Source organism: Phalaenopsis equestris, unplaced genomic scaffold (genome assembly GCF_001263595.1).
Source record: "Phalaenopsis equestris unplaced genomic scaffold, ASM126359v1 Scaffold000428, whole genome shotgun sequence".
NCBI classification, from domain to species: Eukaryota; Viridiplantae; Streptophyta; class Magnoliopsida; order Asparagales; family Orchidaceae; genus Phalaenopsis; species Phalaenopsis equestris.
The window spans coordinates 4,285,884-4,304,050 of record NW_018164869.1 but is presented as its reverse complement, the minus strand read 5'-3'; the positions used below and the strand labels follow the sequence as shown (position 1 = coordinate 4,304,050).

General features: G+C 33.2%; 2 protein-coding genes across 2 annotated transcripts in view; both read right to left on the bottom strand.

Annotated features, from left to right (window-relative positions):
• Positions 1-842: 842 nt before the first annotated feature.
• LOC110027520 (30S ribosomal protein 3, chloroplastic) lies at positions 843-1,663 on the bottom strand. Its single transcript, XM_020728990.1, has one exon. The coding sequence runs from the start codon at positions 1,544-1,546 to the stop codon at positions 1,004-1,006; it is 543 nt and encodes a 180-aa protein (XP_020584649.1). The 5' UTR covers positions 1,547-1,663; the 3' UTR covers positions 843-1,003.
• Positions 1,664-4,207: 2,544 nt separating this feature from the next.
• The window catches only part of LOC110027478 (glutathione S-transferase DHAR2-like), a 39,863-nt gene continuing 25,903 nt past the window's right edge, over positions 4,208-18,167 (bottom strand). The window contains exons 5-6 of the mRNA XM_020728928.1: positions 12,301-12,441; positions 4,208-4,653 (exon numbers count right to left, since the gene is read on the bottom strand). Coding sequence (XP_020584587.1) covers positions 4,567-4,653; positions 12,301-12,441 — 228 coding nt within the window. The 3' untranslated portion in view covers positions 4,208-4,566. The remainder of the gene's footprint in view (positions 4,654-12,300; positions 12,442-18,167) is intronic.

Below are 18,167 nucleotides of genomic sequence, written 5' to 3'. Positions count from 1 at the left end.
AGCAGGAATTGGAAACCAAATTCTGAAAGGCCTTCCTTTCAGCTTGAATTTTATGCCCACTGTTACGAATATAGTGAAAGATACTCTTATGAATCTTAAACACGATTCCTATCAGATCAGAAGTTTCATGTTGTGCATAAAAATCCGGACAAAATGGGTTTAATTAATATGAAAACATAAGAGCTGAAAGCATTCTTAGGAAAGCAACACTGTCCTAAAATGAAGTATGTGGCAAAAGATCACAAAAAATTGCCTGTCAATCAGATATTAAGAGGATTCTAAACAATAAATATGCAAGCTATGTGCTAGAGAGAAAAAGAACAATTTTTGAACCAAGGATTGCTGCGATATCATCTTTGTAATCACTATAGGCACAAAAGATTGGCAACAATAGTTTTTGTTTGGGCATTTACAAACATAGCAGACAATTCTTATGTATTTGCATATCTCACGCCCAATGTTTCATATATACACACACAGCACTAAAATTTTTAATATCACATAAAAAATAGCACTATTACCACATTTTAAAAGTCAAATAGACCTTTTGATGCATAGGTTTAAAGCACCAAAGTGCTATGTAAGTAAATATGGAAGTTTAGGAGTTAGATATCTAAATAGATAAGAATTATGTGCTATGCATGTTTTTTTCCCAAAAAGATATGCATACATACCTATCATTTATACTTCTACAAATCACGTGCATTAAAAAAGCATTTTTTCCTGAGAAAATTAAAAAAAGGAGAAAGTTTTGACAAATATAGTCTCTAATTAAAGAAGTACTTTTCTGGCAAACGAGATCAAAACTTCAAAATTAAAGTCATCACGAACACAAAAAACATAAGACAAAAAGGCAAAATTTCAAACAAGACGAGAAAAACAAAAGCGGCATCCTGACTGGAGCATTTTATCGAACAGTATACATACAAGATGAAACTCTCCAAACAAAGTACACTAAACATACATTAAACAACGGAGAGTCAAATCATTGCACCTTATCAGATCATAGGTTACCTCCAGCCTGCTGCCAGAGATTGATGATATCCGTAGCCTGGTTAAGAAGTATGATCATGCGTTTCTGCGAAATCCACGGCTTCTCCTCCAGCTTAGTCTTGAGCTCCTCCCACGCGTCCTTCCTTGGCCAGAAGTAATACGGACTCAACGGCACGCTTCCATGGCCGGGTATCATCTGGTCCAGCGCCAGCCCAATGTTCTTCTCCATCCATATGAATTTGAGCACAAGTCTCGGTTTTTCCACCGTCTTCACCACAACCTTGAGCTTCTCCTTCTTCACCTCTGCTTGCTCCTGGATTGCGGAGTCGGTGGAAGGGGAGGGAGCTTTTAGGTCTTCCGCAGCGGCGGAGAGTTGGAGACGGCGGAGTAAAGGAGAAGGAGGCATGGTGGAAGAAGATGAGAGGGAGAGAGGAGATGAGGAGTGTGGGGAGAGGGGAAATGGGATTGGAGAAGTGGGAGCGGAGCGTGGCTTGGAGCGGAACCGCGCAGAGGATAGAGGGAGAGTTGTTTGGAGAGAAATGGAGGATGCCATGCCCTGTATTGCTTTTGGGACGGAAGAAGTGAGGAATGAAGAGGATGATGAAAAGAGGAAGGAGAAGATAAGGCGTGTAGATGCCAAGCTGGTGTTGGGCGGTAGGCTTTGTTTGGCATTTTGATATAAGAAGTTTTTTTTTTCTCTTAGGCTTCAAAAGATTAAATTTACATATCTAGAAGTCGCTGCTAAAAAAAGATTATTACATCTGAATTCTGGACTTAAAATTTAGGTCTAGAGTCCAGTGAAAGTGTGTTATATAGTAAGTGAGTCCCGCTCCTCTAAAAAAAGTCCACCCAACTAATGGATTATAATGGGGCCAATGCCTAAAAAATACACCCAACTAATGGATTATAGTGGGGTCAACTTGCCACGACCAGCTACATCTAGAAGACACTTTTACGACTTACAACACCATCCCTAGAAGATGGATGTGGGCGGACAAGAAGATAGTAATAGTGACTTTTAGGCGTAAATTTAATCTTTTGAAACATTTAAAAGTAAATAACATCATTCTATATGTAAAGAATTTTTTTTTTTCATTCCCTCGATTTCACCGAACTAATTATTATTTTTAAAAAAATATGATAAATTGTGATCATCGCATCACCTTAAATTTCTTATTTAAGGTGATGCGATGATCACAATTTTATAATTTATCGTTTATCATTCAAATAATAAATAAAAATAAAGAAAATGATATTATCTTAGCGAATCTAAATCTCTTAAAGCATATATATTATAATCATGTTTTATTATAATATAAAAGATATTAAAAGATGGTACAAATTTGTGGGAGGGAAGAGAAATTCAACTTAGATGCACAGCAGCATGCATTCAGATGGAATCATTGGGTTCATATCAAGGAATCCAATAAATATTATAAGTCCACATGATTCAAAATAATCATATTAAGGGTCTATTTGGAGCAGCTTATTTGGTGTGGTGGCGTTCTGAAAACACACATGAACTGTTTGGGTAAACTGCGTTTTGGCAACTTATGCGTTTTGAAAACGCTCACATCGCACTTGTCTAGGTGCGGTGGCAGCTTTCTGACAACGGTTTGATTTTTTCATGAAAATAAAAATTTCTAATAATCATCAGGCCTAGCTTATCAGCAGATTATTTTTAATCAGCTTATCAGCAGACTATTCAATAAGCTACAGTTGCCCCAAAGAGACCCTAAGCTCATGTATTACAATATGAACCAAGTGCTTTTGTTTATTGAGGGTTAGGTGGAAAGAAAATAAATTCATATTACTTATTTATTGATTTTGAAGCCATAAACACTCATTTGTTTTATTTTATTTTTACCGAACCTTTTTTTTTGTACATTTTCTCATATTTCTACAACTACTGATAATCAATGTATTTATTCATGGTTTTTTTTAGAAGTAGTTCAATTTATTGCATGGTGTAAAATAATGTCTGTTTTGGCCTTCATTCTATATGGCTTGAACTATAATGGCTCTAAAAGCACGAATGAATTTAATTTTTCAGATGTAGGGTGTATTTGAGTCAGCAGCAGTTCACATTTTATGACATTTAACAAAATTATAATTCAACTATTTTTTTAAAAAGCTACGGCAAGAATAGGGCTGTCAAAACGGCTCGTTGTTCGCGAACAGCTCGTGTTCGGCTTGTTAAGAAGCTCGTGTTCGGCTCGTTAATTTCGTTCAATAAGTTAACCAGATGAACACGAACTAAGATATGTTCGTTCGTGTTCGGCTCATTTTGGCTCGAAATACTACTCATCGAGTTTATATATATATATATATATATATATAAAGTAGTATTTTTAGAAAACTTAATTGACTACAAGGCTACAAAGATTCATAATCAATTAAAATATTGATTAAGAAAATATAATAAAAATTATTAAATTAGATTCAAATGATGTTTTAATATAAATAATAATTTTTAAATCTTGCTCAAACCCTTATAGTCTTATGACTACATGATTAGGGTTGTTAAAAGGACTCTTTATTCGTGAACAGCTCGTGTTCAGCTCGTTAAGTAAACGAGTCGAACGCGAACACACTTTTTGAGCTCGAAATATAAACGAGCCGAACACGAACTGAGCATGACCCGCTCGTGTTCGGCTCTTTTACACCCCTAAGCAAGAAGGTACTTTTTATAATATGATTTGGTTAAGTGTAGTAGCTATTACAAAGCTGAAGATTTTCTTAAAATAATAATAATAATAGCCACAATAATTTTTTGAATAGTTATTTTTTTCTAGAATAACTTTACAACTACTTCAAACAGCTGCAGCTGTCTCAAATAGATTCAAGATTTGTGTAAATGAAGCTCAGAACGTGAAAATCGGATCATATTTGATCAAACATTGCTGATATGTGAAATAGTATCTTTCAAGATCATATTAATTGCACTTTTTTTTTCAGTTTCAATATATTACTGATGATTTAATTGTATGACTTGTTTGTGGGGAGGAAAAAATATTTATTATGGCTCTTATAAAATCACTCCCACAATATCAAAAAAGAGAATGGATGTCATGTAAAATGATTCTGAGCCAGATGAAAAGGAATTATCAATGAAAATTGTTTATATTCTCTAAGCAATTTAAATTGCATAGTAATTACATCAAAATTAAACACTTCATATATAATTATGAACTAAAATATATTTACATTTCCCCCCAATTCCTTCAAAATATATCTCATGACTACTCATTGCAAACAGCAGAAAGTTAAATTGCATTGCCATTTTAATTGCTAGAAACCTACTTAAAGTTACAAAAAGAATCAGATCTGGATGTAAGTACTTAGAAGGTTCATCTGGCAATATAATAAGGGGGGTCATGCAAAAAAAACTGATAAATTTTAAATTCAGGATTTAACAAATTTAATGTCTTCTCAGTTTTACCTTAAATCCTGGTGTTGGTTTTACAGAATTTACAAAATCTGTTACCAAACAGCCCGTGGAGAAATTTGAATTGCAGCCTACGAGCTGGTCCCTTGTTCTGATTTTACAGGCAAATAGCAGCAGGAAGACTTTTAAGCCTCAATTTTTGGTCGCCATCCAGCTATCACATCCTCCCTTAGGGCTTGAGTTCTAACAAAGGACTCCCTTGAGAAAACTGACTGCAGCAACAAAAACAATTTGAAACAAAAATTTTACACAGAGGTTTTATAATTATAGGACACTTGAATCATTTCTGAAATGGCAGGGTTAGCATTGAGTCAGTTCGCTGTTGATCAGTTTTAGGGTGATGGATATAAATGTGTTTGCCATGTAAGACTTTTGGGTTAGCATGGCTTTCAAGGTTGTTGGATTTGGTTTAAGATGAGTGTATCTGACGAAGAATTGATTCAAATTTGGGGCATTTATAAAATAACATCCAATTCCTAAGTATTTACATATCTGATATCTAAACTTTGCTTTTTATACCCAAATATTTTCATCACATAAAAAATACCCCCATTTTTTTTAATTTCAAAAAATGAAATACACCCTTTCGTCCAGAAGGTGGCATATATGTAAAAATTGAAATTTCGGAGTTAGATATGTAAATACATAAGAACTGGGTGGTATGTATATATATGTAAATCTTAAAATTCATATTGCATTCTATCCCAAACTAAATTTAAAAAATAATAATAGCGAAACAAGCATGCAGAAACAAAATCATGCTATGATGAGTTTCACACATTTGAAAACTATGATTACAAATACGGTGGCAAATGCTAACAGAGTAGATATTAATAGCTCCCGGTTAAATTCGGGTAATGATGGGGATGGCTTTAGCCGCCCTTACATTTGAGAAAGATCCTATGTACCTATATACAATATTAAAGATTTATTTTTTATGTTCTTTACAGTCTAAAGGCTTTCACTCAAGGAAATCTAAAACTGAATAAATGGAATGTAATTTTACTAGTAGTAGATCTAGTGATGGACTTGTACCAATGGATGATCAATCATTAAAAGGAGTGAACGTTTTAGATATCTCGTGTCTATTGTTTAAAGGGATGGTGATATAGATAATATGTTATTAGTAGAATTCAAGTTGGATAGTTGAAGTTGAGGAATGCATCAAGCCTATTGTGCCATATAAAAGTTGGTGGTAAGACCTGCAATGCTTTATGGCGCAAAATATTGGTATGTAAAAGAGCAGAAAAAAATTATGTTAAATGTTGCTAAGATAAAAAAACTCAAGTACAAAACAAATATATCCATGAAAGGGTTGAAGTAACTCCAATGCAAACAGGATTAGAGAGAGTTGCCTTGAATGGTTTGGTCACATTAAACGTCGACCATCTGATGACCCAATTAGGAGAGTAGATATTTCTTATTTGACTTATGTTAAGAAAGAAAGAGGTAAACTTAAAATGACTTAGACATTTTGTATAATAAATGATCTTAATTTAAATGAAAAGATGATATTCAATAGGACAAAATGGAGAGGATCCATCTCACCGATCCCACTTAGTGGGATAAAGAAATAATGTTGTTGTTGTTGTTGTTATTGTCATTGTTTTTGTTGTTGTTGTTGTTGTTGTAGTCCGCACAAATATTATAGAAGCTTCCCCTTGTAGTTATGCCAGTGTAATATCCAAGGATACAAAATGAACACATAATGTGCAAATATTGAACATAATATCGAAAGAGAATCTATTATTCATTTTAAATTTTTATATTTAAAAATTACCAAAATTTCTTGAGTGAGGTAGTGTATTTTATTTACATAAATTTGAGACAACTCAACATCATGTTTTATGCCAAGATCCTCAGATAAACAATCAAAATTATGGCCGCTATATCACACTTGGTCGCATAAGCTGAAGAGGACCAATTTTCAAACAAGATCAATACATTACAGTTACAAAATTTTGAGGTTTTTCTCTCGACTCGCCAAGATTACAAAAGTCAAGTGAGAGGACGCTCAGTCATACGAGATATGATAAGTGAAGCTAGAGATGCACAAATCCCCGATGGCTCAAGTTTAGCACTCAAATAGGTCAAGAATGTCAAACTCAACATGCTTATATAAGATTGAGTTAACAAATTTTCTTACTCAAAACGCCATGTAAACTACCATGATAAAAGAGCGTATATTTTATCACTCTGCGAACAAGAATTATCAAGTTCTAAGCTTATATAATTTGATGAGTCCAAACAACCAAAATCCAGAAGGATTTGTTAGCTCATTAATGGGTCAACTTAAAGTCAAAGAAAAAACCCCATTTAAAAAATGCACTCATACAATCATACAAATAGTTCCCAAGCTCACTAGCTCTAAAATGTTGAGAAGCAAGAACGACCGCTTTCAACTATCAACAAATCAAGTTATAAAAGCATAAGTTCTATGTAGCTTAAACCTAGCATTCAAATGGGTCAAGAAGATTGAATTGAACAAGCACGAGTTCCTCATAGCTTAAGCTCAGAACCTAAATGGGTAAAAAAGGTTAGACTTAACACGCCCAAAATAACAGTCGCTAATAAGTTTACTTTACACATCATAAGAAGAACCACAATATAAAAGTCCCCGTTTTGTCAGTTTGATGATAAAAGTTGTTAAGTCGCAAACATATTCGACTTAATAAGTTCAAATAACCCAGACCAAAAGGATCCTCTCAAATGATCAAGATGTCAAGATAAAATTAAGGTAATGATCCTTGTTCAAGAAAGTTTCGATCAAGTCAAGTGCCGTCAAATTGAAACGTCAATTTCCTTCAATAATTCTAAGAAAATGCAAAGCAAATATTAGAGCTAATTTTTCTTTTTCAACAAATAAAATAAAATACAAAACATAAAACTAAATAAGTTATCTAAAAGTTCGTCTAATGCCCAATACTGAACTACTGGAAACTCCATCTCAAATAAGTTCATTAAAGCATCAAGTAATTATACTAATAACTCTACAAGCAAACTCACACGAGCACGCATCATGTAGAGTCGTAAACAAGCAGAGCTTGAAAAAGCTCGTACTCTAATTTTATTCAACTCATATTATTTTAAGATGGATAGAATTCAGTACTTGCTAAGAAAATATTCGTGAATACCATGTTTGTGTTTACCTCATTTTGATCTAATCAAGTTTATGCCTGATGTTTGGCTTATATTTAGCTTGAATTAACTTAAAATTGTAAATTTCAAAATTTTAAAACAGAGTAAGATTAAAAAATCAGATAAATATATAAAAAAATCAAAATATTTATTGCTAAATTTTTTGATAAAAATGTTTATATACCACATACCAAGTAAAGAAAGTAGAATGGTAATGAAAGAATTATGTTTACATACAAAATTTCACTCAAAATTTTAAGTTAAAAATTGTATATAAAAATGGAAGTATTGGGTAGAGATCCCATGTCTCCAAAACTACACATAAAAACGCATCAAAATTAAAGGTATCAATGGTGGGTGGACATGACATCACAAAAGGCTTATTTAAGTATAAAAATATGATTAAACAGTAAAATTTAAAAATACAATAATAATTACAGATATTTAATTTCTAGCAAGATGACTTTAGGCAACATAAGGAAATTTGGAGTTAGTCATATGCATGGAAAAGGTCTTCCAGTGGACATTCAAATCTGTCAAAGTATGCTCTGCAAACGAAGCTACAAGAGATGAGGCGTCAAAAAAGGAATCAACCAATAGTAGAAGAGAAAGAGGAGGAGATGAAAAAGATTAAGAGTTGCCTTTGTATATATTTGAACACTAGTTGATTTAAGCAACTAAGGCATAGGACGATCACGCAGAGGCGTTCGTGCAAACTGATTGTGCAAGGCAGATGCGTTGGATGTTCACGCGGAAACATTTGCGTGATCGTATTAGCAGAGATCATTCTTTGGTCATGTGTATCTCTCCTGCACACTCCTCATCAGGGCTTATCTCAACCACATCTGTCGACTGCTTGTGATTCCCTCTATACAAATGTGCTTTTGATTGCTTTTCCAGGCCTGCTGCTGCTAAGTGCCTCCTTCTTATAGTCACCTCATGAAGTTAGTCTCTGGAGGCATTCCTACTAATGTAGGAATGACTCGATCCCTCCTTTCCGGCCTCAGGACTTTTAGATCATCTTCTATTTCATTTTTTCCACCTTTGGTGAACTTCAGTTCAACCTCTTGTATTTGTCGCAATGCTCGCTTCCTTAGTTTCTGTTTAATGATTTTTCTTTGTTCCTCTTTCCAACACGAATATATTTCATTTACCAAGGATTCTTCAACCAGCTCCTTTGATTCCGCCATCTTTTGCCTTCCCAACGATTGCAGCTGAAACAACTATTATTTCATCTCCCCATATCCCATAACTCCTTCCCAAAAAGCTCTCTTTTGTTGATGTTGTCAGTGGACTAAATCATAGTTTTCATTCATCCCCATTTAATAATCATTTTCAATTTTTCTTCAATAAAGATGGACTCTCACTATCTCAAAAGCGCCCTCCTGCTTATCAAGTTAAACCAACATTATATTTTCTAATGACGAAATTATCGAGCTCACTAAACAATCTTGCTTCTCTATTATTGGCAAATTCTCTCTGTCGTCCAAACATGAAAATTAACCTTGGCTTTTTTTCAGATGAAAATTAATTGGCACCCAATTTATTGGACTAGTTGATTTTCATCATATCATAACTAAACAAATCTTAGAAGCTAATTGCAACAGTTTCTTTCCTCAAAGGACCTTTTATATGAGTGGCTTCCTAATGAGTATGCTAATATGATCACCTCATTTTGACTCTTCAAAGGAACCACCAATTACTCTAGTCAACATACCAACCACTCGCCTTAGGCTACATTGTTTCAGCGAATACTCACTATGATCATTAGGCTCAATGGGCAAACCCTCACATGTAGATAATGCTGCTGGTTGTTTCTCAAGGCCTTCGGCGATCCATATAGTAGTTGAGTTAGATGTTACTTCTCATTGGGATAAAGAAGTGTGGATTGGCTCCTCTACTTCAATTTATTGACATAAACTAGAATTTGAAGGCATTCCATGCCATTGCCCATTATGCAAATTTTTTGTCCTAATTTCCTTAAATGCTTCAAGGCCTGTCAAGAATTAAGAAAGTCAATTCTTCAAACACAATAGGCATTATAACAAAATCAAAGTCACTAGTAATCAATTTGAAAGCACTTCAATCAAATGAAATTTACAATCAAAATGGCGCCAACATTTCCTTTAAATCTTGTTGATCCAACTCCTTCCTGTCATGCATTAGTAGCTATTCTTTCACCACCCCCCTCGCCCCCACGACTTTTCACTAATCCAACTTCACTACCTACAACGGATCCTCCAACTGATCACGGTTGTGATCACAATCATGACTTTGATAGCCTTCAGTCATATGTTTTAGATGAGACTACGCATAGTGTAGACTCTCTAAGTGATAGAAAGTTTCAGTTTATATTTATCAGGCGAGGAAGAAATTAAAAAATCCATCTTTATGCTTCTGTCTTCATCGAACTTCAAGCCAAGAGATTCAAATGAATTGCTTTGCAACTTTCAAATTTATAATGATTTAGTTCCTCAGGCTTTTACTTTATATTCTACTTGCTTATATAGTCTTTCTTTTTTCTCTGACAATTCTTGTTAATTTCCCTTGATATACTCCTATCATTTTCTTCTTATAATATTTTAATTTTCTTAAGAAAAATTCTAGTATATGTAAGCTCCCCATTATAATTTTATTGGTTTAAATAAAATGTTAGATGATTTAATTTTTTAGTGATATTGTTATTTACAACTTGATGTGTTAAAATCTGTGTTTCATCATACTGTTACAGTAAAATTACTATAACACAATAGGAACCTTTTTTTTCTTCATGTAATAGGTTTCCAGCAACTTTGCCAATGATAAAGGATGACAAAATTAGTCATTTTTTATGGCAATATTAATGGCTAATTTGGATGTGTGGTAGTCGGTAATTCATGATGGCCTCTCCAACAGCCTGCAAACCACCATCGGTAATGATATCTGACGACTTTTTGTGCGACAATTTGCATTTTTGAAGTGTCTTTTGGTAAGGATATTATAGCCACCAGAAATCATTTTTTTGCAACAACGCATTACATATTCACAGTTGTTTTGATTACAAGAAACAAGCATTTTTACTAAAGTGTGATCAATTTTAAAGATCTCAAGCTAATAAAAACATAGTACGTGTTCTCTGACTATGTGATTTTACCTCCAAATGGCACCAAAGTAAAAGAGATGTCCGTGATCAAAATCTTTTAACTGAATGATTTGTTAAAAAATAACACCATTAAATTATGATCAAAGCACGAATGCATAATTCCAAATTGCTCAAATTCCCTTAATGAAGAATCAGTATGCTAAATAAGACATGAATACCTATGTTAACTAAAGTCGACTTAAAAATATTCCTTTAGATAAACATTCACCTCAAGTCTCCAAGATCATGGGTTAGTGGTTTGGTTATGTTTTGAACTTGGGTACCAATATGTCCATGTAACCGGTTCAAAACATAGAGACCCAAGTTCAAAACATGTGGATCAGTTGGTAAAGAACTTTATGTCCAACTAAGAGACCCAAGTTCAAAACATAACCAATAAACCAAACCACTAACCAATGCTTTGTAACCTAGCCCCCTAAAAAAAAAAGAAACACTTATGAAACTTCATATTATATTTCTCCAACTATCCTACTATTCCTATCAGTTGAGTATGGCAAGCCTGCAGGCATACTTAATAATTCATTAAGAAGAATAAAGTGCTTTCAGGATTTAAAGTTTGCTTCCATAGCTTTTGCTAATCATCTGTATAGAAGATTATGAAGTGAGCTTTCGTATTTTTCTTTCTTTTTTTTTTGGGGGGGGGCGGGGGAGTGTTTGAAAAGCAGGCACAAATTTGACTCGTGTAAAAAAGCTGAAAAGCTAAATCTTGTTGTTGGATTGAATTTATGATTAATTTTATTTAAGTTTGAAACAATTTGGGCTTCAAAGAGTGCAAGATTTTAAATCAGTTGCATAATTTAAATTTTAATTTTTAGCATTTGCTACTTTTAGAAATATAGTGACTTATGAGTTGCATTGATTTTCAGTATATATTTAGTTTTCATCAAAATAAAGAATTATTGTTAAAATTAGGAGTTTGAAATCTACAAAATTTTATGTAATGTTGCATGATTTTTTACATCATAACAAATCTCATTGAAAACCCTAGACCCTTCCAAAGCTCACATCACACCCAGCCATAACTTAAAAAAAGGAATATCAACTTCTATTATTTAACTTACTGATAGATTTTCCGTCCAAGATATCATATCATCAGTTTCAGTTGTACATCAATGATATTAACAAGTAGAAAAAGACCAAAAAAACAAACGAAGCATAAAAATTCCAAAGAAGATAAAAATATTGACTAATAGACTAGTGAGAGAAAAAATAACAACACTTAATTAATTGTAATAGGATAGTGAGAGAAAAAATAACAATGCTTAATTAATTGCCTTATTCTACTAATGAGTGCTATTAATAGCTAAAAAATAATTGTATTTTGAAAGTCAAACTTGCAATAGGAGTTACTGATGAATAGCCATAATACACCAATTGCATTGCATTTCAAAAGTGATTGTTAGATCATAAAACACTAACAAAATTGGGGCTTGCAAGAATCTTATTGAAAAATAATTGATTCAGCTATAGTAAAGAATTATCAAATCATGATCTCACTCAATTAAATATAAATTTAAATATGACAGGAACAACTAACTTCGGATACAAAGACAAGGCACTTTTGGATTAGTCCACTTACTTTCATATAATTCTTGATATATATAAGTGATTCAGGAACCGACCAATTTTTGTAATAGTCAAGAACAATCTCCAAATGGTATAGCTTAGGTCCAAGGGACAGATCAATAGCCGAAATTTTTTCCCCATTTACAAAAGGACCCTAGTCAAGCAAAATATCAATTTAGAAATCACATGGTACAAAGGCAAAAGAAGGTGACACATAGGCAAAAGTGATATGCGCTTATAAATAGAGATTTGCATGCTTAAAAGGCAGAAATGTACATGAAGCTCAGGCTAAAACATTTGTTTGCAAGTTTAACAGACTCCTTGCCTTCATGTAGACATTTACCATATTTATATAAAAATAGATGGAATGATACAAGCAAAATTTTAGCATTTACAGTAATCATATTTGGTTTGATAAGGAAACTACAGCTATATTTATAAAAATGAATATTTACAATTAAACTATTTAATTACACAGATTCTATAGCCTTAATTACATAATAGATAGGAAATTATTGCATTAATCCAACTGATACTGCATAATCAGAACACTATTTGTGCAGGATAGGACGAAATTCTGACAATCTTATTCAAATGGCATGAGTGATGCGAGCAGATGAAGTATCACGTATCATGAGTTGTTCTGGTTTATTATAAGTAGGAAAAAGTGCACTTTCCATTTTTAAATTGAATGTTTAAGGGCATTTTTGTTTTGATTTGGTTTGGTTGTTCGTTTTATTATTATTACTATTATTATTATTTTGTCTCCGATATGTTCTTTACTTACAATAGAAACGTGATTGAATGTGTATTTGCTTAATGTTTTCATAATTGATGTTTTGGAAACAAGTGTAACCGCATCAAGCATTGTTTTCAAAATTATTAGAATCACAGTAATTAGTTTACAAAAAACAAAAAAATAGAAACAGTGAACAATCATGCTCCACAGCATAAATGTTTTAGAACCAAAAAAAGCACAACCAAACAAGTACAAGGAAATCACTTCTACAAAGTTTGCTTTTGTTTGTTGATAAGAGAGTGAAAATTCCTACTTTCTACCGGCTAACTGAGGCTGATTGAGGAAGAGAAACAGCATGATGATTCTCTTAATATTATCCAAATATATAAATATGCTCGTATTTATGTGCCTCTATAAATTTATGTGTGAATTAATGCTTACACAAACAGAGTGGTATGCATATTCCAACATACATATTTGTATTGATGCTGCATACTGAGACCGGCTGAGGATTTCTAAAAATCTACTACTGCTTAGCTTCTACCAATTGTTCTTACTGGCATGATGATAAAGTTGATGAGCTAATTGAAGACTTTATTAGTAGTCCGTGTCATTTAAAGAAGTAAAATATTCATTAATTATTATTTAATGTATTTCATAATTTTGTTTATTAAGATTACTTCAGAACTTTTATGGTCTGAAGGACTTTGCTTGGTCAGTGCTAATTAAATTTGGATTATGACAAAAGATTGTTGGTAAGTGGCCATCATAGATGTTGAGGACTTTTATCTCATTTATTTGTGAGCTAGTGGTTTAGCAGAATTTTTTTTTTCACTTAAATTCATTAATTTCAGTTAAGTTTTGCACTTATAACCTTTTATCTCTGTGTTTCCTGGCTTCTTGCCCGTGCCTTTTCTCTCCCCTCTTTCTCTTTCCTCTCTCTACTCTCGCCTCTTTAAAACATCTATTAAAAAAACCCCAAAATTTGTTCCTAAAATTTATCTATAGCTTCAAATTCAAAATTTAACCTACCATCAAACATTCTACTAAAATTTTTCAGCAACTCTAAAAAACTCTAAGACGGCCCCTGTTTTTCAAAATTCAAATTAAACCTTAAACAAACCATAACAAATCCCCCATTATTTTATGGTCATCCAAATTTAGAAACTCCACCAACCGATATTTCGGTGTGACAAAAATAAAATCCTTCCAATTGAAATAATGTCATTTAGTCTGCCACCTGTAGAGCACGTCAATTTTGGTCGAACATTATGTCAAATAATGTTTGCCCTCCAAAGTTCAGTCTACATTAATAATTCTCAAAATCATCTTACCACAACAGGAGATGGTCTAACCACTAGCACACAAACAATAAGACTGTTTGCTAGAGATGTTCATAGGAATGGCCATATCGCCTCCAAATGCAGTCAGTTAAGATATATGGAAATAACAATCTAACGTTATTTACGAATCTTAAGTTGAAAAATGTTTGAATATTAGGATAATTTCAGATGTAAACTTAGACAAAAAACAATTGAATTGGCATCATGCTTGATTTTTTAACTATTCCTACAAAGAAATGCAAAATTCAAATGGAATCTGTATCCGAATCTGCGAACATGTAATAGTTTATTGCAATTTTCAAGCATCCATAACATAATTGTTGTACAATGTGATTGATCATATAAAGATTATTATAAATAAAAACTGCGATTTTTATGTAAGCACGTTGAGCTGAGAATTTTGCATACAAGTCACTGACCTAATTATCTAGTTTGGCGCATTTTTATACAAAGCTAAGAACCAAATGTTATTCACTACCAATGTCACAAAAAACTTGTTATATTTGAAATTTATTTTAGAGCAAATATGTTTGTATAAGATTTGCATTTTGAGAACAATATTGATCATACTTTGAATTGCTGGCTAAAAAAAAACACCAACATGAGAGCAATTGTGGTCACAAGTATAGGAAAAATACATCTGAGATATTGTGGTTCAATATGATACACTTATATCAAGGCTATATAGAGCGATAATCATCCACTACTCAATAAACTAAAAGGAATAAATATTTACACTCGAATAAATTTTTCATCTGTATCTCAAAAAGTATTCTTTCTAAAAGATTTCCTCTCAAAACCTATACATGACTCCGCCAATGATTATACTTTCAAAAGATAGAGAAACATCAATAGACCCACATATTGAACCAACTTATTGACCACCAGCCTGTGATACTTTTAAATTTCTCTTAAGAAAGCTTTTAGCACCGACAATCACCTCCGGCCAATCAGTAGACATTATCAATCATCACTAGAGAAATGCTTGTATATGAGACCAGCTAAAATAACTATCAACCTTTAGCCAATCCACCAGCCACAACTTGAACCTCTACATCTACACTAAGCTAAATAAAAAAAGAGAATGAGAAATGCCCTGCAACCATTTTTCTTCTCCCTTCATGAAGGAAAATATGGCAGCAAGTATGAAGTAATATATGTGAATAAAATCTTAAATTTAACAACCAGCAATAATAAAAAATCAAAATCAAAATTTATCCAAAACTACGAGACCAAAGTTATTGAGGGAAACTATGTTCCACACCTACATTCTCTCAATTGATGATTGAATTTAGAATATAGAGTTAGCACCTTCTCTAAATCATATACATAGCAGCTGACAAGGCTTTGTAATGTCTCAATTACTTTGGGGAAAATATATCATCTTTTATCATCATCCTTGCCTAGTGTTAACTAGTTCCTACTTGGCTCGATTCCATTCATTTGCAATCCTACTTGGTTCTCAAAATATCGTATGCCTTCCAAAGTCCATCTGTCCTTTAGAAGCTCTCCATCAACAAAAATGTTATATCACATTGCACCTCCATAATCACCAGCAACAGATTTAATAGTTGCAACTACAACATTTTTGCTTGGCATCACGTATGGTACCATGTTCTATCACCCTTATAGAAGACTAGCATTGGTTACATTTCAAGTACCAATATACAAGGCCAACATTGGTTACATTGGTTACATTTCAAGTACCAATAGAAGGCCAACAATGGCCAACATTGGTTACATTTCAAGTAACAATAGAAGGCTAGCATTCTCAACCAAGCTATCTAACCAAATTAGGTTCATCTTTGCGTCAAGAATATATCTTGAATTACAAAGCTTCCATATAATCTTATTATCAATCATGATTTGTGCATCACCAACTCTCAAATATTCAACAGTTCACCATTAGTAAGATGAGCATTCTCGCAACCTCCCCAGAAGAGTTGCATGAAATACATACTTAATTCAAAAATCCAAAACTCTATAAGGTTATAAACATTAAGTGCCAGTGCATCATACATCTCTTCACTTGCAGTGTTCATGGATTCCTCCATCTAATTTTAACTCTACCCAGCATTTCTCTATAGACAGTCTACTTTCAAGTGGCTAACCTTATCACATTGCTAGCATATCACTGTGCCCTTTTAATTGGTCGGTCTGTAGAGATTCGGATCAACCTCCTTTGTAGTCTCTTCTCAGTTTTTCCTCTTTTCTCAAGATTTAGAGAAGTAAAGTACTTCCGCTTAATTTGTTTCCTCATCCCTTAAGATTAGGTCATAGAGATTATTGAATTTCAGTTTTCTAGCCCGCATAAATTTTGAAAGCTATAAAAAGTCCAACTCTACTTTCCAGTAAGGATCGTAACAAGCTAATTGAACCAAATTTATCATCAAAATTGATAATAATCAAACTCAATAGACATTTAATCAACTTGAATACATTAATATTTGTTGCTACAAAAGCCCCAACAATCAGCTTGAGATTAAAAAAGATCCCCAATATATATACTTTATTTACAGCTAAAGACTTATAATACATGTCTGGCTGAGCTTTAATCACAACAGTTGTCATCCTCATGCAATAATTTGAAGGCAACATTCTTTGTAAGTGATAGGAGTATAACTTCCAACATCTTCGTATTCAGAAGATCAGTCTCACTAGCTCATAGTTGTCCCTTTGAACTTCTCCTCATATAAATAATACTCAATCTGCACCTTCTGCTACCGAAAATTCTTACAATGAACCACATATTCCCATCTTCACATGCCATAGCCCTGTATAACTACAAAGCACCTAGCTTTCATGCCAAATGTTAGCGTAGAAAAGTGTGCACCTAAAAATAATTTAATATTAGGTTTCCCCGCCCCTATTACAAATAATGCTTCTCTATTTATAAGAGAAGAATTATTATAAAATGATAATTATATCCCCTAGTCTTATGCAGTTGGTTGGAGATGGTCGACCGCAGTTGGTTGATTGGGCCGACTAGAGAGGGTTGATTGGACCGACTGGAGAGGATCGACAAGAGGGCCGATTGGAGTTGGCAAGTTTAGCAAGTTCTTTGGACAATCTCAACGGCTTAAACAACAAATGAGAATTTCTAATATACATAGTAGTTCTCTGATTCTTTTTTCTCTTTGAAGGACATCTACAAAAAGAATAACATAAAGATAAATATGAAACTAAAATTATTCAACTCTATAAGACAAGTACATATTTTCTCCAAATACATGTTAAAAAATTGTTCTACGTAAAAATAAGTGGGGTATCTCTCTGTGTCGACTATTCATCTACCTAAGGACTCTTAGCTCTCCTATAGGATTCAATCCTAGAGGGATTTTAGCTCACCTTCAGGAAGTAGTCTCATAGATCACCAACTCATCAATATTACAGTTGACTTAGTTTTATAAAAAGAGTTCATCAAGTGAAAGGAGTCCTCTTTTTGTGTGACTAGATTTACTATTTCCTTTTAATATGACTCGATTATAAATAATTTCAATTAGTTTTGTAAAATTCAAACAAGTCTTCACCTGGAGGGCTTAGCTCTCCTATAGGAAGTAGTCGTCGTAATTTTTAACTTTACCTGGGCCGAGATTTCGTGGTCTTCAACACTAGTTTAACTGAATTCATTCTTTAATTGTTCAAGTTATATTTTGAAAAGAGCTTCTCTAAAATCATCCCTAGTATTCGGCTATTAAGCAGAGTAAGGTCCAAAAATATAAGTCATTTTCCTTTTACTCTTTAGAAACTCTTGTGAGAGGCAAGTTCCAGGGGTGCTATGGTCGAATTCACATTGAA